Source organism: Labeo rohita, chromosome 22, assembly GCF_022985175.1.
Source record: "Labeo rohita strain BAU-BD-2019 chromosome 22, IGBB_LRoh.1.0, whole genome shotgun sequence".
NCBI classification, from domain to species: domain Eukaryota; kingdom Metazoa; phylum Chordata; class Actinopteri; order Cypriniformes; family Cyprinidae; genus Labeo; species Labeo rohita.
This window is the reverse complement of record NC_066890.1, coordinates 53928174-53952583: the sequence shown is the minus strand read 5'-3', so window position 1 is coordinate 53952583 and position 24410 is coordinate 53928174. Positions and strand designations below refer to the sequence as shown.

General features: G+C 35.2%; 1 protein-coding gene across 1 annotated transcript; it reads right to left on the bottom strand.

Annotated features, from left to right (window-relative positions):
* Positions 1–10053: 10053 nt before the first annotated feature.
* Positions 10054–23218, bottom strand: LOC127153858 (uncharacterized). The gene is made up of 6 exons (XM_051095130.1): positions 23113–23218; positions 22505–22831; positions 20148–20468; positions 19768–19873; positions 15786–15811; positions 10054–10082 (listed from the first exon to the last, which is right to left on the bottom strand). The coding sequence occupies exons 1-4, from the start codon at positions 23180–23182 to the stop codon at positions 19776–19778; spliced, it is 816 nt and encodes a 271-aa protein (XP_050951087.1). The 5' UTR covers positions 23183–23218; the 3' UTR covers positions 10054–10082; positions 15786–15811; positions 19768–19775.
* Between the last annotated feature and the right edge of the window lie 1192 nt (positions 23219–24410).

The window sequence follows — 24410 nt, the reverse complement described above, 5'->3', positions numbered from 1 at the left end:
GGAAAACAATTGTTGATCAAAAAATAAACAGGAGAACCTAACAAACATCTGCTTCATTAACAACTCATGCAAACTAACATCTAAGGTCATTCACCATTTTGGCCTACACGGATGGCTGAAAATTTGTAAGTTGTACAAACAAGTTTATACCATGGTTGCCATCATCATGAAGAGGGTTCACTGTTTGGATTAAATTTGCAGTGGTGTCATTTTCATGGAAATTGTTTTCTGGAATAACAATGTTGTTATTAGTGTCTAACACAGGAAGAGGGCCATTGTCCTCAACTCCAAAGTCTCCATCAATTTGGAAAACTGCATCAATAGCCGGGTTCGGAAACCCTGCAGTACCGAGGACACCTGTTTGCCATAGTTGCAAAGGTGTCTGTCCTCTCTGAGTAGATAAGCCATGGTTGTTCCATTGAGCTCTAAACTCAGCAGTAGCTCTCTGAATCCTTGGCAAGTAAATGAGATGTAAGCAAAACATATGAAACTCATTGGTGGAATCAAGAACACCATGGTTCTCCATGAATGTAAAGAGATTACTAAAATGAAATGTCACAACACGATTAAGTTCAGCCCACAGTCTCTCAATTCGCTGATTGTGTACACTGCGACCAGTGATAACACTATGTCTATTAAGCCCCCTTCTCTCCAACATGTATCGAGCAACTTCTGTGTTTTCCATACCATGATCACAGCGAACTCTTGATGGTAAACCAAAATTAACCACACCCTCACAAAAAAGTTCTAAGACACTTGATGCTCTGTTGTTGTTCAGACAATGCAAGTAGATGATGGTTCGACTAAAACCATCCACACATCCATGAAAAACCATCCTCCATCTGACGAGCTTGTGGTTCCCGTCTATATGCCTGTTTAAAACATGATAATTAGTCTGCAAGTCCAAGGTGAAGCCAAATCTTAATAGTTTAAAGAAATAAATTAGGTTGTTTACAGCTATAAAGACATTGTCTCGGTGATGGGTAAGCTACTTTGAAATCTGACAGCAAATAACCTGATATTTCATGATATAGAATATGCATGCATTTCAGTGATTTCCAACACTTTGGTGCTGCTCAAAACAATTAAGAACTTGATTAGAGTATGTTTACTTGTACTAAATGTGAAAATACATCTGACAACCCTGCTGGTTTTGTTTAATTTTGTTTTTGACAAGTTGAAGTTTTCAGTAAATATTAGTGTTAATTTTTTTCTAACTTCTAACTGTTAATTTACGGGTGAATTTATGGGGTAATGTTTAGATGACCTTTCAGATTATTTAATTATTAAAAACCTGTATAATCTATAATAAGATTAAATTTATTTCATGTTTCATCTAACCCATTTTTTTAGGTGTCAAGATCAGAGCCACCCTGTGTAATTATATTTATAAACTTTTACATTTTTATTACAACAATACATTTAATTAGACTAATAAGACAATCAGGAAGTATAACTTACCAATTAAATTAAATCAGTATCAATAAAATTCATCTTTGCATTACATAGGTGGCACAGGAGAACACAAAGGTAGCATTTAGGTGTATTAATAGATTGTTTAATGAGGATCAGAGGTGGCATGAAAGCATTTAAATTAACAATAACAATATTATGAGTTTAATGTATTTAAAAAATAAAGTTCTTAATACAGAAATGTTAAGTTATTCAAATGATGAGATGCAGTGGCTCAGCTATGAATTTGTTTTTGAGCTGTTTGACTAGAGCAAAATGAGACGATCTATATTAATATTAATGCAACTTACTGTTTATTTAACTGTTTGCAAACTCCATTTATAATAATTAAAATGCTGCTTTTACGATCTGTTCTATGAGGGGCGGGACAGGCACCGACAAGAAAACCATTGGCTGCAGTGTATTATGGCCAATCACAAAATTCGACATCGCGCATACACTGAATATCCCGCTACGTTTATGTGAGTAGGTGAAACGCCGTGCATCCCCATTTCCAGCCCGGCTTACCACAATTCGTTTGAAATCTGAACACTGTAAACACGTCGGCGAATTGCGTGGCGGCGTCGGAAAGAACGTCCGACTGGGTCAAGCTGTTGCAGACAGCGTCTGACACGCCAACGCTGTATTCGGACCTGGCGTGACCGCAGGCTTCCTACCTGCATTTGGGGTAGTATGGAGGATTTCGGCAATCAACATATTTAATTCACCATCTGAAATCGTGGAGTATTCGTTTGGTGGAATCTCAAGCCGCAATCGGTGTCGGTAGAGGGTTCGCGTGCTGACTCCCAAACACCTAGCAATTCTCTGCCAGCTCATGCCTAGTGATAAGCAGTGGGCTATTTGCTGATATGAAAGCTCAAAGCGAGGACGCCCGGAATGTCCACTGGAAACTGTAGGTGGTATTCTTGAACACGGTGTGGATTTTCAAATGTTGTAATGATAGCACGGAAACACGAATACAGTTCCTCCAGGGATCGAATGCACTCTCCACTAGCTCCCTGTGACTGATCGATTCTTGACAGAATAAAAGAAACTGTCCTTGTGTGATCTTGAAGTTCTCCACGTAACCTTTCCAACGTCATGCTGTTTGATCCCCGTCTAGGACCCATCTCGTTGTGAATGTTTCGCACGCAATTTAAAGCCAAATTAAAAAAATCAGCAAGATCATCGCTTCCCCTTATCCCCACAACCAAAACAAAGATGACGAAAAGCCGAAACATTGTAAAAACGATATTTGTAATACAAAAGTACTACGTAAGTGAAGACAGCAAGGTGATGATCGGCTTACTGTACTTGTTACCATAGACTGATTTGATTGTGGCATTCAGCCAATCAGAAACCGCATAAGCGTCACTGGCTCATTCACATAGTGTCACGTGACAGTTCCCGTGGCTATGATACAGTACAGTAAAAATTTAATTCTCCATCCTTGGTACCTTCAGTCGATTTGAATTACAGTATTTGCACTGACCATCCTTTGTCCAAAACTGGGCATAACGTCTAAAATTATGACTGTGTATCTACACTTGACTGAACATTGATCTGTGCTTCTTTGCGCTGTCTAGTGGGTAGCGCAGCTTTACCACTCGGATTTAAATCCATACAGCAAAATATGAGTGCATATTAATATTTCTGAAATAAGTATTTCTATGAAACGCGTTAGGTTGCACACACACAAAAAAACAAAACAAAAAAAAAAAAACAATCAGAGGACTAGGCCTATCAAAAAAAAAAAGATTTCATTTTATTTTTCTATTTTTATTCTTTGTTTATTAGTTGTTATTTTATTGTAATTTATGTTATTGTCCTTGTTCGTTGTTCTAAAGAGTGCAATAAAAAAATAAATAAAATACTTTTATTTTGTTGAACGGAACAGAGAAACAACGGATTACGTCACTGGTTCAGATTCGCTTGACCATTCGGCGGAAAGGGGCGTCTCGTGACCGCCCACATGTGGAAAACGAATTTTGAAGTCGTTTATCCGTTTTCTACCAGTGAAACAAACAAAAATAAATAAATAAATCGAGCCGAAATTTCGTTTAATAAACGAAAAAACGAATAAAGGAGCCGTTTTCTCGTTTCTGCTTATATTTTATTTCAGATTCAGAAACAAATTATCAAAACGTACACGGACCGAGTTTGATAGTTGGCGCGAGAGAGTTTGATAGTGTGTGAGAGAGTTTGATAGTTTGCGAGAGAGAGTTTGATAGTTTGCGAGAGAGAGCGGGATGCCACAGAATTCGTCAATTTTTGGATTAATAAATCAAAAGTAGGTTTCTCACTTAATTCGAATCACGATATGGACTAGTGTCTGTGAATATTAAACACGGTCAAGCCAGCCGCGATTGATTTTAGCGTGCGCGCATATTACAGTGGTTAGGGTAGTTTCAGGAACCACACAGAGAGAACGCGCTTGCAGAGCTTTTTTTCATTTAGACGCCCAGGACTGAGAGATACTACAAAATGCTCGTGAATTTTTACTTGCTTATTTATTTGCATTTCTGCTTTAATATCCGTGTTATTTATTGGTGACTTTGACGGTTGTCTGTTACAATATTTTTCTTAAATATTCACCTTTGAAATAATTGTTTTATGTAGATGAGTTACAGCAGAATTCAACAAAATAACAGACAAAATAACGTATTTAGTCTTTCTAAATACCAAAATTTATTTTTAATTTGTTTTACTGTTCAAAAGTAATAGTTATTCTTCAATGAATGTTTTCTATAATGAGGTTTGACGTCTGCTTTGAAAGAGAGGGCAAATAAAAAAAATGTTCACAATGAAAAAAAAAAAAAAAAAAAAAAAAAAAGTTAAATAAAATGCCTTTATTTCACTCCGGAGACCTATGAAAAAATAAATTCTATTAAGTATAAAACGCCATGGTCAGTTTTTATCCCATATAATGTGCACACATTATATGAATTAAAAAAATATATATATATACTTTTTTGAGATATAAGATATTACTGCACACTATACGCACACCTCATATGAATCTATTTTACTGCAGCATTTATGAGATATTGGACATTATTACACTTTAGAGAGGCATAAATTTTTAATAAGGCATTTTAAGGGTAATAATGTCACATATCTATAAAACGCTGCAGTGAAATAGTTTGAGATAATGTATGCATATAGTGTTGGATGTTCCTATAAGAATTGGCCATTACATTTTTCAAGTTATTAGAAATTAGGTCTCTATAGGGCTCTGAAGTGTAATAATGTCCTATATCTCCAAAACACTGCAGTAAAATGGTTTGATATGAGGTGTGGATATAGTGCGAGATGTCCCCTATGAGAATTGACCATTGTTTTTTTTCTACTTATTAGAAATGGGGTCTTCATAGGCCTTTAAAGTGTAATAATGTCCCGTATGTCCAAAACACTGCAGTAAAATGGTTTGATATGAGGTGTAAGTATAGTATGGGACGTCCCGTATAAGAACTGACCATTGTTTTTTTCTACTTATTAGAAATGGGGTCTTCATAGGCCTTTAAAGTGTAGTAATGTCCCATATCTCAAAAATGCTGCAGTAAAATAGTTTCATACGTTGTGTAATTATAGTATGGGACGTCCCGTATAAGAACTGACCATTACTTTTTCTACTTATTAGAAAAGGGGTCTTTATAGGCCTTTAAAGTGTATTAATGTCCCGTATGTCCAAAACACTGCAGTAAAATGGTTTGATATGAGGTGTAAGTATAGTATGGGACGTCCCGTATAAGAACTGACCATTGTTTTTTTCTACTTATTAGAAATGGGGTCTTTATACCCCTTTAAAATGTAATAATGCCCCATATCTCAAAAATGCTGCAGTAAAAGAGTTTCATATGAGGTGTGTATATAGTATGGGACATCCTGAATAAGAACTGGTCATTGTTTTTTCTACTTATTAGAAATGGGGTCTTTATACCCCTTTAAAATGTAATAATGCCCCATATCTCAAAAATGCTGCAGTAAAAGAGTTTCATATGAGGTGTGTATATAGTATGGGACATCCTGAATAAGAACTGGTCATTGTTTTTTCTACTTATTAGAAATGGGGTCTTTATACCCCTCTAAAGTGTAATAATGTCCAATATATCAAAAATGCTGCAGTAAAATAGTTTCATATGAGGTGTGTATATAGTATGGGACGTCCTGAATAAGAACTGGTGGTTGTTTTTTCCTACTTAAATGGGGTCTTACCTCTAAAGTGCAGTAATATCTTATATCTCAAAAAAGTTTTTTTTTTTTTTTTTTTTTTTTATTCATATAATGTGTGCACATTATATGGGATAAAAACTGACCATGGCGTTTTATACTTACTAGAATTAATTTTTTCATAGGTCTCCGGAGTGAAATAAAGGCATTTTATTAAAAAAAGTTTTTTTTTCCATTGTGAACATTTTTTTTTATTTGCCCTCTCTTTCAAAGCAGACGTCAAACCTCATTATAGAAAACATTCATTGAATAATAACTGTTACTTTTGAACAGTAAAACAAATTAAAAATCAATTCTGGTATTTTGAAAGACTAAATATGTTATTTTGTCTGTTTTCTACGAATTCTGCTGTAACTCATCTACATAAAACAATTATTTCAAAGGTGAATATTTAAGAAAAATATTGTAACAGACAACCGTCAAAGTCACCAATAAATAACAAGGATATTAAAGCAGAAATGCAAATAAATAAGCAAGTAAAAATTCACGAGCATTTTGTAGTATCTCTCAGTCCTGGGCGTCTAAATGAAAAGCGCTCTGCAAGCGCGTTCTCTCTGTGTTGATCCTGAAACTACCGTAACCACTGTAATATGCGCGAACTCTAAAATCAATCGTGGCTGGCTTGACCGTGTTTTTCTGAACCGCGGCTGGCTTGACCGCAGTAGTAAAGCACAGGTGATGCTCGCGGTTATTTTCGGCCTCTGCGTCTCATTATATGACGACATAAACGCATACACTTAATCTCCAGAACTGCTGTTAGAGTCACTTCATGTAAATTTTACCGGTTCATTTGAGAAAATTAGCATCATACCGTAGTGTATACACACAAAAACTAACCGGCAACCTGTCAAAATAAAAGTAATGTTTAACATGTAACAGAAATGTATTAGTCTTCTATTACTTTTGTACAGTATAATGTAGGTGTTTAAATATTCCTATTTCTGGCAAATTTAAATAAAACAATTAAATGCAGTAATAACAGAAAAAAAAGTTTGTTTGGCAGCAAATAAAATGGTTTAATTTTCATTTCATTAAACATAAATAAATGTTTAATGCCTGTGTTTGATTATCAGAAAAGTTAAAACAAGAATTTCAGAAAAAAAAAAAAAAAAAAAAAAAAAAGATTGTAGGGCCCTATTGTTTAAAATTATTATTTTATTATTTTATTTATATTATTCTTATTTTTTTTCACTGAAATAAATGTTTATTACACAGAGAGTAATGTACCAAAGAAGTATTGTGCTGTACCATACCGTACCGTAATATGGTAAGTATTTAATTGTGCTTTTCTACAAATATCACATTAAAAGTGCAGTCACTGTAGTAAAACATGGTAAGTATTGAGGTTACTGTGCTTTAACTACAAACACAGTAAAACTACGGTTACGGTGGTAAAAGCATGGTATGTTTTGTGGTTACAGTGAATACACGATGGCGATCAAGCGACAGTTACTATAGTAAAAATATGGTAAACTTGTGGTTACGGTGGTAAATGGTATGTTTTGTGGTTACACTGAATACACATGGTAAACATGTAAACATACGGTAAACATGTGGACTTGTTACATGACCGCTTTCCCACCATAGGCAAATTTTAAATGAATAATTTCATTCATAAATACGGAACGATCGACTATTTTACGAGACGGTACCTTGTCTACCAGGTACACAATAAGTCTGGTCAGGATGGATCACCTGTTCCAAAACTTCTCCCAATCTATTAGCCAGCACCTTGGAGAGCAATTTATAGTTGCTGCACAGCAAACTCACCGGTCTCCAGTTTTTAATGTCGTTCAAGTCTCCCTTTTTTGGCAGCAAAGTGAGGACCGCTCTATGGCAACTTGTGGGTAGTCGCCCATTAGCTAGGCTTTCCTTAGGCTTAGCTTAGGCACCTCCAGTAGCTCTGGACCCACCTCTGACCAAAAAAAAAAAAAAAAAAAATCTTATAAAAGTCTGCCGGTAACCCAACAACTCCAGGCACTTTGCCACACTCCATGCTTTGGAGAGCTCTATCCAACTCCTCCAGAGTCAGAGCTTTACTGAGCTCAGCATTGGCTTCTTCTGATAACTTCTGGTAAATTCTCAACATTACCAACAGTTTGTTCATCGGTGAGTTCACTTTTGTACAGATTTTCATAAAAACTTACTGCTCTCTTCTGAATATCAGAGGGATCTGACAAGAAGACTCCAGTTTCTGAGCATTAGGCATGAATAAACCTTCTTTGCACATTTTTCTTCTCTAAATTAAAGAAAAACTTTGAGGGTGCATCCATCAACTCTACGCTTTGAAAGCGCGACCTGACCAGGGCTCCTTGTGTAACTGTATCTAATAGATCAGATAAAGAGGTTTTCTTAACATTAAATTTTTCAAAATGGGCCGAATGTCCTGTACTATCAGCAAGCCCCTAAAGTTCCACCAGCTCCTTCTCTATCACTTTTATCGAATAGGTTATGTCCCTTGTGACGTTGTGAGTATATTGTTGACACATATGTTTGATCTGCACAACATCCCACCACTGCTGTAAAGACTGGAAAGCAAATTTTGTATTTCTAATGTTGTTCCAAAACTCTTTATAAACCTCCTTGAAACGTTTGTCACACAATATATTATTATTGAGATGCCAGTAAGCACTTTTAGGCTAAATGGAACATAACGTTACAACACACTGTATCAAAATATGATCAGAAAAGCATACTGGAATAATTGAACAACTTGAACAAAATTGATCCAAAAAAAAAAAAAAAAAAAAAAAAAAAAAAAGCAAGTTGGTGTTTAAATCCATAAAATCTATACAAACTTGCTAACGAAATACAATTATCATAAGCATGAGACCATGTATACTGCCATTGAGTTCCAAGAAAATTTCTCCAAACATCAACAATTTCATGTGATTTCAATAATTGAATAAGACATTTTTGTGAAGGCATATGCAGTTCAACATGATTCCTATCTAGAAAGTGCTTAGTGCAATTGAAATCCCCAACTAGAAATAATAAATCCTCAGGATTACAATTACATAAAACATTACTCAGAGTATCTAGAAAAAACATTCTTTCCAGTGCATTGGTTGGGACATACAAATGAAAATCAAAGAACAATTTTCAAGCTGAGCTATAACTTTTAAAAGTCTGCCTTCTATAATTTCTTCTACCTGATAAGAGCAGGGAACAAAATTCTTAGAAAATAAAATGGCAACTCCACCACTTGTTGAGGTCAGATGACTTAAGACAGATAAACCATTAAATTATCTTGCCCAATCAGAAGCACTTAATAAATCATTATGAGTTTCTTGGGCAAACAAAACATCAATTGTCTTCTGTTTATTATCTAAAATAGTTGAAATCTTTTCCTCACCTCTTGGGTTCCATTTACATTAAGAGAGGCAACAAAAAATTCAAATGAGAAGAGAAAAAAAAAACAAAAAAAAAAACATAAATCAGGCACAATCAAAACAAAGAAGACACAAAGAGATGAGGTTTACACATTATCATTATTAACACCTGAGCCAGACAGGGCATTAAGTTTAGCAAGGATTTTCTTTAGATGGTACACTTCCTGATTAGTGAAACTTCCATCACTCCTGAAAACCTTTGCCTTTTCAATGAACTGCAACACATCAGGGAAGTACTCTTCAACTCGAACTTTTCTAGCTTTTTTTTGTCATTTTGAGAAAGGAATTTATATTGTCCACAGTGTAAACCCAGCCAGAAAAACAACTCTGAGGTAAACTACATGTAATGCTGCATTCAGACCTGTTTCAGGCACGAAGTTGCCAATGGCAGTACCAACATTTCCTCCATCACACGTTTCAACATTCTGCTCACCATCAGCTGGTGGACGACTATTATCTGGCTTATTCAATTTGCTTGGACAAGCTCGAATAAGATGCCCTTTTTCACCGCATCCAAAGCACTTCATGCTATTTGTTGTAGCAAAAATGACATAATTAAACTCATAATGGCGAAAGTTTAAAGACAGATCCAATTCATCCAGGTCATCTTGTAAAATCACGTAAACATAGCGCCTAAAAGACACAACATGTTTCAACAGAGGGGACTTGCACTCAATCGGAATCATCTTAATCTGAGAAACCAATTTACCATAACGAGAGAGCATTCTAGTAAGAACCTCATTTGAAATAAAAGGTGGCACACTGGATAGAGTCACTTTTCTCGAAGGAGTAGAAAGAGAGAGTACAGGAGTAAAAATGCCATTAACCACTACCCCATTCTCTACGATCTGGTTCGCCCTGGTATATTAAACCTCTCCGTGCACTACCTAAATTCCCCTAACCTCACAAAAAGATGAATTAAATCCAGAGAAATATACAAAAAAGATAGAAAAGGTAGAACACTCGTACCTGACACATGCCAAACGCTCACACTCGATGCTCCGCCCACTCACTCAGCACATGCGCACAGAGCAGAGCAGAGAGAGAGAGAGAGAGAGAGAGAGAGAGAGAGAGAGAGAGAGAGAGAACTGAATTAACCAAACATTTTATTTAACAAATTATACTCTGAACACAATTTTAAAACAATAATGACCACAAAATTCAATCATTGTAAGAAAAAAAAGATAAGTTAATCTACAACAGAGCAGTTTGCATCATTACAACACCACTGATTTGAAAATAAAATTAAGTCTTTCATCATCTTATAAAATTTAAAATCAACCCACACTCTTGCTTTTATCCGATTTTTTAAAATTGATACAACATCGCATCCTTCTGCCATTTTTGCTTCGCCTACAATTAAATTTAAAAGTTTACATTTTATCTTGTTTTTTGCTGTATACTGATACCCAAGAAAAAAACTCTGAACAGTAAAAAAAAAAAAAAAAAAAAAAAAAAAAAATCATTAACCTTACCAAACAGCAATGTAAGAAAATCACGTACATTCTATAAAACAACGAAAAATTGTTTCCTTCTTTTCACAAAAAGGGCATAGATTGCAAACATTCGGATTAATAACACTCACAAAAGAATTAACAGCAAATGTGCCATGTAAAATTCTCCACTGGAGATCCCCCACCTTCTTTTCCAAAGGAGGTTTATAAAAACTCTCCACAACGGTTTTATATTCTGATCCAAGCCTAATTTATTTCTCCAAACAGTATCAGCTCTTCCTTTTATTTTTTTTTTTTAAATGTAAAACTTTAACACAACTTCTGTACATTTTTTTTGCTATTAGCTTCATTGATAGATAGATCCTCTAAAATCTTAATCAGTTCCCCATCTACAGCTTTAAAATCAGGAGTAATGTAAATTGTTGGAAAAGGATCCATATTGTTTGGAACCACATTTCCTTCACCACAATTTACAAGGAGGGACTTTTCTTCTGCTGTAAGCTTCTGTTTTAAAAGATCCAGTAGTTTTCTTGCCAATCTTATTGATCTGACTCCAATACAGGAAGCAACATTTTGTGAGTTATTTAGTTCAAGACCCCCAGCAGCTATTATGTGACACAATTTAACTTTTTTTCGCTAAGAACATTACATTTTCAAGACCACATGCAACTTCACTTAATACATCAAGTCTACCTCCAAACACAGTTGGCTCTTCTAATAACCAGTGTAATGTCAAACCAGAATCTCCTCTTCTTTTTTTGAATAAACTCCATAATTTAAAAACCCCTTTATAAAAAGGTGTTAGTCCATTCAGCTGAATCCTGTTAGAGTCCATTAAAAACAAAGCAGAATCCACTCCCAGCCCTCTAGCTTGCCTCAAAATAAAATTAACAACACTTCTCCATACAAGATCTTCTGGTCCAGTTAAAAGTCTTTAAATAAACAGTAAATGAAATGTAGCTCCTCTGCTGGCCAAGTGTACTAGTCCATGTCCCCCTTCCTCCCTAGGGAGATAAAGCATACTCTGCAGAACCCAGTGAAACTTAGTCCAAAAGAAGTCCACAATGAGAGCTTGTAGTCTTGCAAGAAGTTCACTTGGTGGCTCAATACATGCCAAGCGATGTCAGAAAGTTGAAGACATCAAAGTATTGATGACTATAACACGTCCTCTAAATGACATTTTAGGCCACAGCCATTTCCATTTATCCAGACTTCCTTTTTTTTTTTTTTTTTTTTTTTTTTTTATAAAACACCCTCCCAGTTTTTTCCAAGGTATACACCTAAATATTTGAAGCCATTTTTGTTCCATTCAAGTCCAGCAGGTAAATTAGGAAGGTGTTTACCTTCCCACTTCCCACATATAATCCCTTCACTTTTAGTCCAGTTAATCTTAGCTGAAGACAGCTTTCCAAAGTCATCAATTAAAATTCTATAATTATTAACTTCTTGATTATTCACAATAACAATAACATCATTAGCATAAGATGACAACTTAACTTTAAAGTTCCATTGTGGTATACTCCAGCCATCAATTTTGTTCTTAATCTTACTAACAATGGTTCAATTGCAAAGGCATACAACATGCCCGACAAAGCACATCTCTGCCTTATGCCCCTTGTGGTCTTAAAGGGAGCACTCAGGCCACCATTAATTTTAAGTACACTCCCAATGTTACTATACAACACTCTGATCATTTTAATAGAACTCAGGCTAAAACCAAACTCCCTTAGCGTCTGCCAGAGGTAGTTATGCTCACCCCGGTCAAAAACTTTATCTTGGTCCAGGGAAATGAGACCAAAATTAACACCCAATGATCTAGAGATATCTAAAATGTCTCTAATTAAATAAATATTATCAAAAATAATTATATTAGGTACACAGTATGTCTGGTCCACATGGATGACCCAACCAAGTGCCTCTTTTAATCTAATTGCCAAGGCTTTGGATAAAATTTTCAAATCAGAGCACAGGAGTGACACAGGTCGCCAGTTCTTTATGTTTCTGAGGTCACCTTTCTTTGGCAAAAGGGTGATTACTGCTCTCCTGCAGCTCATAGGCAGCAACCCTCTGGTCAAGCTGTCATGGAGCACATCTAGCAGATCATTCCCTAAAACAGCCCAGAGTGACTTATAAAACTTGACAGTGATGCCATCAATCCCCGGAGCTTTCCCACACTCCATAGTCTTTAGGGCATCATACAATTCACCTTTCGTAAAAGGTTTTTCCAGTTCAGCATTTATTCCTTCTGGAACTTTAGGTACACCTAAGTGGTAACTGGCTATCTCTTCCACCTCCCCGTGTTCACTCCTATACAGCTCTGAATAAAACGCCACCACTCTTTTCCTAATTTCCTTAGGCTCTGTAATTTCTGAACCAGATTCCAATAACAATGAATGCATAATTCTATTTAGGTCATTCTTTTTTTCCAAGTCTGAAAAAAAAAAAAAAAAAAAAAAACACTTTGCTGGACAATCCATCTGTGCTGCACTTTGAAACCTTGATCGTACCAGAGCACCCTGTGCCATAATCCCCAACAAATCATCTAAAGGCTTCTTTTTATTTTTGAGAACCTTAGTACGTTCTCGATCTCTGACAGACTCCAAAGAATTTTGTATTTCTAATATTTCTCTCTCTAGATCTTCCAGAAATCTGGAAACGTCTGTAGTAACAGACGTATATATATATATATATATACACGTATATATATATATATATATATATATATATATATATATATGTATATATATATATATATATATATACGTATATATATATATATATATATATATATATATATACGTATATATATATATATATATATATATATATATATATATATATATATATATATATATATATATATATATATATATATATATATATATATATATATATATATATATATATATATATATATATGTATATATATATATATATATATATATATATATATATATATATATATATATGGCACAGTTGCTGTATCTGTATTTTTCCATTATCCCACTACTGCTGCAAAGAAACAAAAGATGACTTCTTATTCTTAATTTTGCCAAAAAAAAAAATTCAACACCTCACAAAAAGAGTTATCCCACACCAGTATTAAGATGCCAATAAGCACTTCTTGGCTTGACATTATTAATAAAAATATTACAACTGACCAAACCATGATCTGAAAAGCCCACAGGTGAAATTGTACAACCCTTAATGGTATTAAAATGATGTTTAAAACAATACCACCTGTCAAGTCTAGCCATTGTTACATGATATTCTCTCACTTGTGACCATGTATACTGCCTCTGAGTTCTAAACAAAACTCTAAATATCATACAAATCATATTCTTTCATAATTTTTCACAAAACACGTTGTGATTCCATATGAGGTTCTTTATGATCTCTATCTATAGTATCATTTTCTGCACAAATAAAATCACCCCCAATAAAGAGAAACTCTTCAGGTTTGCAGTTTTCTACTACATCTCTAACCTTATTTAAAAACAAAACTATTTTACCCCCCAGAACTGGAGCATAAATATTTATAAATACAACAAAGTTTTCAAGCTTAGCTCGTAGTTTTAACAACTGTCCATCAACTATATTTTCCACTTCAAAAGAACCTGTTATCTTATATTTTTCCTTAATAGAATGGCTACACCTCCACTGATGTTCGTCTTATGACTCATAATAACCTCCCCTTCCCATTCCATTTTCCATACTTTCATTTTGCACATCAGTATGAGTCTCCTAAACAAACATATCAATATTTTTTTGCCTTATTAACTCAAATAACATTGCTCTTTTTCTGTAATCCCTTGCACCCTTAATGTTCAAACTGCCCAGTCTTAAATTATTCATAAATAAAAAAAAAAAGAGAAAGGCATTGCTTTTTCCATCACTTAACATGGTTGATCTCAACCTTTGAACAATTTTCTTCAACCTGTATACTTCTTGTTCTGTGAGACTCCCTTCATTCCTTTTGTATTTTGCAGAAAACTTTTAATCTTCTCAGGAGTATAAGCATTCCTTCCAGATCTCCTTAGCGAAACTGAATCAACTGAACTCACAGATTCACTCTCACTCTCCGCTAATGAATCATCAGAATTACTACGATCAGATATAACTCCATGATCCATCTTCTCCTTTATCTGCTTTTACTGAAACTGTTCTTTCATTGCTTTTTCCCCCCTTCTCTTCCCAGTAGTTTTCTTTTCAGTGTCGGTGTCTTAAAAAGACTGTCATCATCTGTCATATGAATGTCCCTGGACACTTCTACTTCTACAACACTACCAACAACAGCATTATTTACCTCAGTTTTCTCCTGTCCCAGTTCTTCCCCATTATTCACAATTTCTTCATAATTATTTCCTTGCTCAATTATTTAACCATCATCACTTCCTTTGTTCTCAGATGTATCCCTATCTTTCTCTTGTTGGTTGTCACTCACCCCATTTTCTATTTGTCCTACTCCATCAGAATTATTCTGAATTATTTCATGCTCAACATTCTAAGGACAAGCACAAACAAGATGCCCTTCAAGACCTTTAAAGAGGGCTCTATTTGGCCCATAGTAAGTAGGGTTGCAGGGTCCACAGTTTTTACCTACATCAAACATTATTTCTATTGCACAATGATCAAGTTTTGTTACTTCTGATGAGAAATAGAGATGAAATGGTATGAAAATTTCTTGTCATGATTATGGTTACCAACATTTTTACGGTCATCAATATCACAGTAATTCTGTTCATTGTATGACAAAATTCACACAATAAATATCGCATTTAAATGTGATATGGCAGATTCTCTGTAGCTTTGTTCACATGGAGCATAAATCTCTTCCTCTTTAATAAAAACTAGAGCATGAAAATCAGACGGCATGTTGAAAGATAGAGCAAAACGTATCAAAATGTCAAAAATAACATCAATAAAAATGAGAAAACTGTTCAAAGAGCATGTTTATGTTACAACCTAAACCTAGAGCACAGTCATAATGTACGGTAAATAAATATAATTATATCATTATCATAATAATATAATTAAATCAATCTGATTGCGTTATATATATATATATATATATATATACCACTGTTCAATATAAAATAAAATACAAAAAGAGCAGTGTCCTGTTCTTGAGTCAGTTATTGTTTCAATGTAATGATTTTTGAATCAACCCAAGTAAAACACACAAACCATGTTACCAGCTTGCAGATCGAATCAGATTTTTTGTAGTCAGACAATTTTAGTGCTCATAGTATCTTACCTGATCATTGTGCTGCATCCTGGTGTCTGTATGAAAAACAGTAACAAACACATAACTTTGGTTATTTACAATCTTACAATTACAATCTTCACACACAATTTCCATCTTGTTAATTCAGCTTTATCTAATAAAGCAATGTTTTGTGAACAAATCATTATTCTGAACCAGTTCTGGATAAGCCAGTTTACCAAACTGGACTGAATTGTCTAACACAGTTTACAGCTCGAGTCAGCACTGATGCATATTTACTCACTTTTTTAACTTGCACTGATGCATGCAAAACTCACTTTTCAGATGTGTCATTCAGACTCAAGCCAATATATCTCCAACTTCTTCTGCATGGGTCAGTATTTAGCATAAATGACAAGAAAGCATGGATCTATCCTGCCTTGTATCACTGATTCTGGCTTCTGCTGGTGTAATAGTGTGAGGGGTATTTTCTTGGCATGATTTGAGCTTTTAATACCGGGGTCTGAAGGTCTGCTGTCATACAGAGATTATCTCCAACTTGCCTCAACAAATCTGCCTAAAGTTTGTGTTAGTAGCTAAACTTTTCAGGACTGTGGTCCTCCAGGAGCAGGACTGAACACCCTATTTTAGTACCTACTGAGCATCATTTAAACACCACAGCCTATCTGTGTAATGTTGCTGACTATGACCTTAACTATGGGATTCTCTTCGCTGTTGTTTCCAGATTCTGCGCTCGCTTTTCCAAATGTTGCTGTTAGAGTTTCATGTAAATCAGGGAAAATGGATAACTGTCAGCTTGGGCAACATCTTTCCATACAGGACACCGTTATACGTGTCTGTCTGTCAGTGCTGTACGCCTGCCTGGCGATCCATTAATGTTAAATAAGCCATCCTAGCGACCTGTCACGGTTATATTCACCCGTATTTATTCGCCTACAGTCATATCGTGAAAGGGAGCAGTTTACTTTCACTTTCAAATTAGCAGCAATTCAGCATCAAGCAGTTGTTTGTTTTTAGTTTGTTTGAGTTTTCCCTCTTTTTTTCCACTTTCCTTCAGTTTTAAGGACCGCTGCTGGCCAAATGGGGTCCCTAAGCAGAATTGTATTGTTGTGCCCCCTCCCTCATTATTGAAGTAAAAACACATTATCCAGGGTCAAAATAGAACGTATTATAAAAGTAAATCAATAAATTACAATTAAATTGTATTATATATAAATTACAGTTGTAGATCTAGACAGTTACCTATAACTATGATTTTATTAGGCCTAATACAGTTGTGTAATTGATTTTATTGTCCCAAGCATCCAGAAAACACACAAAAGAAAATTAAGCAGTTTCACTACAATAAAATTGTTTTTCGTATTAGCTCACATGAACTACTAGTGATCTGGACCATTATTTTAAAGTGAAAAACACATTAACCCCTCACTAACTACTCAAGTGTTACCTTGTCAGTCCACTTGAGTATTGGTGATATGTTTATTTTTTTTTTAACTTGTTAATTTGTTAGTGTTAATGTTATGTTAATGTTTACTCTAAAATAATGGTCCAGATCACTAGTAGTTCCTGTGGGCTGACAAGGTAATGCTTGAGTAATTTCTGAGGGGTTTAAATTGATTTCACATGTTTTTTTTTTGTTTTTTTTTTTTATTAAATAATATAATATATTTTATATCTGACATATACTGTACAGCCATACATTTCTGAGGCCCTAGTGATATTCTAACCTAACAGACATCATAATCTGGAAGATGTTGTTTTGTGCATAACACAATGCAGTCCATGTCTTTATTAAAGATGCAAACTGTTTTTGACCATCATTGTTTTTATTCATAAGGAACTACCAATATTTGCTATTACTTACTGCTTAGTTAATATTGCTTCTATATTAGTTAACAATACTAAGCTCAGTGTTAATGTAGTACTACCTATTACTTCCTGCATAGTTGTTTGTTAATAACGGACCATTATTCTAAAGTGTTACCACTTAACGTACCAAATTTTTTATTAACAAAACAAATAATATAATATAAAAATAATAACTTGCATAATATAGATAATATAAACTACTTACTTACACAAAGTTTAAACCAGTTCACAAAACTGAAAAACACTGTGTAACCAAATCAATAAGAAACATAGAACGTTTAGCAAAACAAATAAGAAAGCTTGGAAGCACGGCATACACCTTGCACGCTTAATATAACATTGAAAAACAAACAAACAAACAAACAAAAAAAACAGTTTTTATACATAAAATCAGCAAACACTGTGGAAACAAATAAATGTCACAGACTTTTAAATGGCAGAAGTCAACAGACTTTTCAAAATCCAATATTTTCATAAAACAGGTGCTTTTGCATTTCATTTTGAAACTCTTCTGCCATAATCTTGTCTTTCTCACCTCTCTCTTGTCAGTCAGCTTGACTCACTTTATGTGATAAATGAAATCTGATCTGTGATGCAACTGTCGTTCGGCACACTGCATTGAGAAGCCGCGTTCAGTTTTAATTGGATTGTCTGTTCTCCAATTAAACTAAATGATTTTTATTACTGTAACAAAAAAAAAAAAAAAAATCAAAACGACAAGTTCTTCTTCAGGTGACTGACAGATGAAGTAGCAAATACCGCCATCCACCGCGTATTGTTTAATGAATATTGAGCGACCTGAGCCATGTAACAGAAATTACGCTTTCTCTTCACTTTAAAATGAAACACCTCAGGTAACAATCCCTCATGAAAATTAATGCCACGATCATATGAATTTAAGACTTACTGCTCTGATTTAAGACCTTTTGAAAGGCCTTAATTCATGGAAAAGCGATTTAAGACTTTTTAAGACTTTTTTTAAGACCCGCGGAAATCCTACAGCACTGACAGACAGACGCATTTAACAGTGTCCTGTTTGGAAAGATGTTGCCCAAGCTGACAGTTATTCATTTTCACCTGTACAAGTGTGAACAGAAGACTGAGCATTCAGCAGCTAATGCGGCGCATTGGTGTGATGTCAAAATCCCCTCTACGACTAATTGGCTAGAAGAGGAGCTGTCAATCAAGAACTGATTTACATGAAACTCTATGTGAGATTGCAAATCTCGAAAGTAAAAGTAAAAAGCAAGCGCACATTCAAAAGCTATTTCAATGCCCCACATTTGAATAATGCCTGTAATATATCCCCCCATGAAATATATACATCATGTCTTTTCCGAACACGAACACGGTATTCGGATTCGGGCACATACGGGAAGAGTAAAATATTTTTCATTTATTAGGAAGATAATGGTTATTTTTTTAGTGGTTGTGTGTCAAAATAACCTACTGGTGCATTTGATGTCCAGTGTGCACAGATAATCTAATGAAAAATCATAACCCAAATAATAGATATGAATCTAATCATAAGGCAATGAAAGATTCCCACCTCTAAAAAAAAAAAAAACTGCATAATGCTTTCATGTCAAAATGGACAAACATCTCTGGAACAGTTAGAGAGGGTGCTTGCTGCAGAGCCAAATGAGAGGAGAAGAGAGGAGAGGAGAGGAGAGGAGAGGAGAGGAGAGGAGAGGAGAGGAGATGGAGATGGAGATGGAGATGGAGCCCCCAAGGTAATGGGTGGAGACAGACACCTAAACACACCCTATTAACATAACTCCACCCATTAGTTCACACAGAGGTGGAGCTGGACATCCAGAGAGGGGGAGCTACAGACCATTTGGCTCTGCAGTGAGCAGTATTTGAAAATTAAGGCAATTCTGAAGGCAACTGGAGGTCCCCCTCTCTTACATCTGAGCCCTTGCCCCCTCTCTGCACATCCCTGTATACACTGGATTGGTTTTAATAACTTGAATGTATTTGAAGCATGCACCAAGCACTAGAAAAATACAAGTATCAAATTAGGGTGGATTGGATAAAATGACCTAGATTGGATCATGGGTAAAAAATAAAATAATAATAATAATAATAATAATAATAAATTTTTTAGGTAAGCAGTAAGGTTCTGCTTACTAAAACTCACATCTTTCTTTATTTGCTGCAAACAAAAAACACAGAAGCAGTTGCAGCCACAGGCAGCAGGACACCAACACATATTCCTCCTACTGAAGCTGAAGACAGACTTAAATCTGAAAAAGATAAGGATGGACAGTCATTGTTGTATATTGAGTGACTAATAATAATTTTTACCAATGTATTTTTCTCATATTTACACTTCTGCTTTGAGATGAACAGGAAACATCAGCACATTTATATATATTAAAAAAAAAAAAAAGTGGTGTGTAACATGATGTGAACGTGATTAACCCAACTATAGTGTATAATAATCAATAAAATAAAAGGCTTATTAATGCTGGGGTATTTTAATTTTGCTCAGGGGAGATAAAAGTAAACTGTACTCACCAGTGACAGAAACACTGAAGCCCCTTTTTATGTTGAATCTGCTGCTGCTCATCTGTATTTGATAATCTCCAGCATCTGTGGTTCTGATGTTTGTGATGGTCAGAGATCCAGTCTGATGATCCAGCCTCAGTCTGTCTCTGAATCTTTCTTCATTCTGAACTGTACAGATCTTACTTGGATTTCCAATGATTTCAGCAACAAATGTGTTATTAAAAAACCACATCATATAATTTGAGTTTGTTACACCAGGATTTAAAACAAAAGATTCTCCCTCCTTCACCGATTTTCTCTTAATTTCATCTCCTTCAGCAGCAGGAACTCCTGAAACACAAACCAACAGCTGCTGGAGGATATTAAGCCAAAAACAGGCACACACAACAACAACTACAACAATCATGCTCTTCGAAAAGCAAAATGAATCTATAGACCAATTTCGAGTAGACGTCACAGTGACGTCATTTGCAGCGGCGCACGCATACTGGTTGCAGAAAAACACTGGTAGCAAGTGGAGGTAAATGGGTAAACTCCATGGAATAAGAGGAAAAAAAATATTATTGTGCCTTTTGATGTCAAAATCGGAATGCAAATAATTTTTATACAATACTGTAGTCAAAGACACCATTTGAAGCTAAACGCAGACGTTTAAACGGACACACTATGGATGAAAACTGCTATGATTACTCTACTTTTAAAGCATAAATTTGATTTAAACAATAGGTCTACATAATATTCACATATGCTGTTCATAGGGGGTGTACTGTATTAGCCCTACAGTTACAGCATGACATTTTTTAAACTATTAACTTTTTTTTTTTTTGTCGTCTCACAATTCTGATTTTTGTTAGAACTCGATTTAACAAAACTAGTGAGTTTGTTAATTCTGAGAGAAAAAGCAGTAGTGTGGGATATAACTCTATAACTCTGAGCCAAGGGGAAAAGAGAGAATGACGAGTTGTTTTTCGTCTAGAGTTGTGGGATATAACCTCGGAATTGCGAAAATAGTCAGAATTTTGAAAAACAATATAAGTTTTTGTTTTTTATTCTTTTATTCCATGGCTCCACAGACTGCCACTTGAACCGTCCATAAAAAAAACATCATCCCTGTATCGGGTCTGTAAGAATATCCCACTATCTAACGTCAGTTTCGTTGAATAACTTTGCTTATGGCTGGGTGACAAGCTGTTGTTATATGCGAATAACATTTTGAAAATGACATATAATCAATATAATCTATACTCTTTTCAAATCTAAGTATTTTGTGCCGTATCCTTGTAATTCTCTAGCTGAAAAGGCGATCTCTCCGGGTTTTCTGCAACCATGCTGCGCACGCATCCTGAATGTTTACAAACAGATAATTGGTCTATATTCTCACACATTTCACAAATTATTAAATTTTACATTAACCCTTTCACACGTGAGTTTAAAATATTCTAGCTGAGCCCACAGGGTGAGTTTTTTTAGGCGACCATTATTTTAGAACTTATCGCCTTATTGTTTCCATGGCGACGCCTCATGCTTGTCTCGTGACACAACGCAGCCATATAGAGCTGTAAGACACATGGTTTGAGATTTCGTTTTTCTTTTTTTTATTGTTAAGATTCACGAACCTGCTCGCTAGATTCCGAAATATCTGATATTCTGATTCTGAAATATGCAGAAGTAAATGTATTTGGAGGTTTAAACACTTTTTATAATGACCGCGTTAGTTGATCTATACCGGGTGATGGGCGCCGCCATGTTAGTTCACGCTGAATCCGAGCTGTGGATTTACAGCCCGCAAATTCATCCTCTCCTACCGAAAAACATTAAAGGAAGTCTCCAGTGAACTGGGAGAAGAGCAGAGTAAACTTTACAGTTACCTACACATTGTGAATATGATTTTAATAAAACATGCCGTCAGATTATATTTGTAGAATCATTATTGTCGCTTCAATAGATATTAGCGTGTATTTTTTTAAAATTCTGAATGTATGGTTTTGCTAGTACTTATGTGTATTTAAAGATCTGGAACCTAAAATAAGCATTATATGGTTAAAAACACTTAAATAGTTGTGATAATATGACAAGAGATTGCGTCCCGGCAAAGTGCGAAAGCAGATCAACGTTCTAATCACACGTGTGATCGTGTTCTTCAGGGAACAGCCAAGAATGACCAAGTTTTCTTCTTACGCGTCAAAGGGTTAATCCTCATTCAAACAGATTATAGCAGAACAAAGTTTCCACATGGAAAACAAAACAGTTAAAATTTTCAATTCACCAATAGAAATAAATTTATCTTGTCACTGCAAAAATAAATATAATTTTAACAAATTTAACTTGCTTTTAAACAGGTTCACTCAATTAATTAGCTCACTCACCATGAACAGTAACATTAAAAGTCTTTTCACTATTTCTGCTGCTGATGATCTTTAATTCATAGAGTCCAGAGTCTGTGGTTCTTATGTTCATGATGGTCAGAGATCCAGTCTGATGATCCAGCTTCAGTCTGTCCCTGAATTTCTCAGTTCCTTCATTACACTGAACATCTGTACAGAAATAACTGAGATCTCCAATTATATCAGCGATGCGGGTGTCATTAACATACCATTTTATGTATTCTTGTTTGTCTGTTTCAACATTAGTGTTTAGAGTGACCGAATCTCCCTCCATCACAAGCACCGACACATTATCAAAGCCAGATGAACCTGAAATGAAGAATTAGCCTAATTAAACCAAATAAAATAATACAAGAGGAGTATCGTGAAAATGTTTTTTTCAGACCATTGATATTGACAAATATAGCTAGATTCCTAATTTATTACATGCAATCAAATAGCAGAGGAACATAACTGTTTATGCCATGCATGCCACGTGCACCGGATCAAATGCGTAGGGTTGGATAAAACCATCTGCCAAAAACTGCGCAACGGTCGTCGTTCATTTTTATGGTTCACTAGAACAGAAATTGTAACATAAAATATCTTACCATGTGCGAGTAAAAACAGCAACACAAAACTCAAACTCAAAATCAAGTTCATGTTCATGTTCATGTTCATGTTCAGCCCACACTACAACCACTTCTTCAATCGTGGGTGCATTCCAAATGAAAGCCCCAATAGGCAGACGGGGTAGCTGGAGCCTGGAGCAATGGGCGTGCCAAAAAGTAGGGGCGTGCCGAAAGGTCTTTACAGGTTGTTTGCAATCACGTGATTCTGAGGACGCGCGAAATGCAGATGGAGGACAGGAAGTGATTTTTCTCTATAGGAATCAGTAGCAGAAAAATGACTCATAATAACTGTGTTTTCAGTTTTATATATATATATATATATATATATATATATATATAGAAATCGGTCAAACCGAGAAAATTTCATTTCGTATCGTGTATGAAAATTTGCTGTTCTTAAGGAGGAAAAGGCAAGAAATTGATTAAAAAATGAGGAAAAGTGGCTTGTAAACCTAGCTGCGTCTGCGGTCAGGAGGAGATCATGCCTGTTTTCATGAAGCGTTAAAAATGGACGGTACTGATAAAAAAGGATGTGTTCTGTATGTAAATACAACTTTGTACGTGCACATACATACAACTTTTATTTAACGATAAAGCGATTGTTGAGGCAAAAAAGTACCTCATAGGCTGCTACTTAACGTTCGTTAAAGGTGCAGTGTGTAATTCTTAGCGGCATCTAGCGGTGAGGATTCGAATTTCAACCAACGACTCAGTCCCCCGCTTACTCCGCCCTTTCGAAACGCATACAGAAGCTACGGAAGCTGACACAGGATAAAAATGTCGTTGTCTGTTACACCTGACAGTAGTCAATCAAGCGATGACTTTTCTGTACAAATTTAAGTCAAAGAATGATATTGACTCAATTATTCAGTAAACCAATATGTTATTGCGAATATTACTGTTACTCATTGATCATTGTCTCAGGTTTATTCGCTGACTTTAGTTAGATTTTTTGTATGACAGTTCGTAGGGTTGGGCGACGTCTACCAAATTGGCATCGGACGAAGTCTACAGTGAAACATCATGATGAAAAGTGAAAGTGAAATGCGATCGTGCATACGAAATCAGTTTCAATGCCATGCACATTATTAGCGGCCCCCTGATGCCCGCAATTTATATACAGTATAATTACTTAACGATATAACTGCGAGAGAAAGTAATGAAATATATATATATATATATATATATATATATATATATATATATATATATATATATATATATCCATCTAATGTTTATTGCCTTTAAAACACAACTTTCTTTCCGAACACGGCATT

Excerpts from the sequence above, each read along its gene's own strand:
- LOC127153858 (XM_051095130.1), bottom strand. The coding sequence starts at position 23,182 with ATGAACATGAACATGAACATGAACTTGATTTTGAGTTTGAGTTTTGTG. Across the intron at positions 22,832-23,112 it reads GCTGTTTTTACTCGCACATG|GTTCATCTGGCTTTGATAAT; the intron begins GTAAGATATTTT and ends TCTTCATTTCAG. Across the intron at positions 19,874-20,147 it reads CTTCAGTGTTTCTGTCACTG|ATTTAAGTCTGTCTTCAGCT; the intron begins GTGAGTACAGTT and ends TATCTTTTTCAG.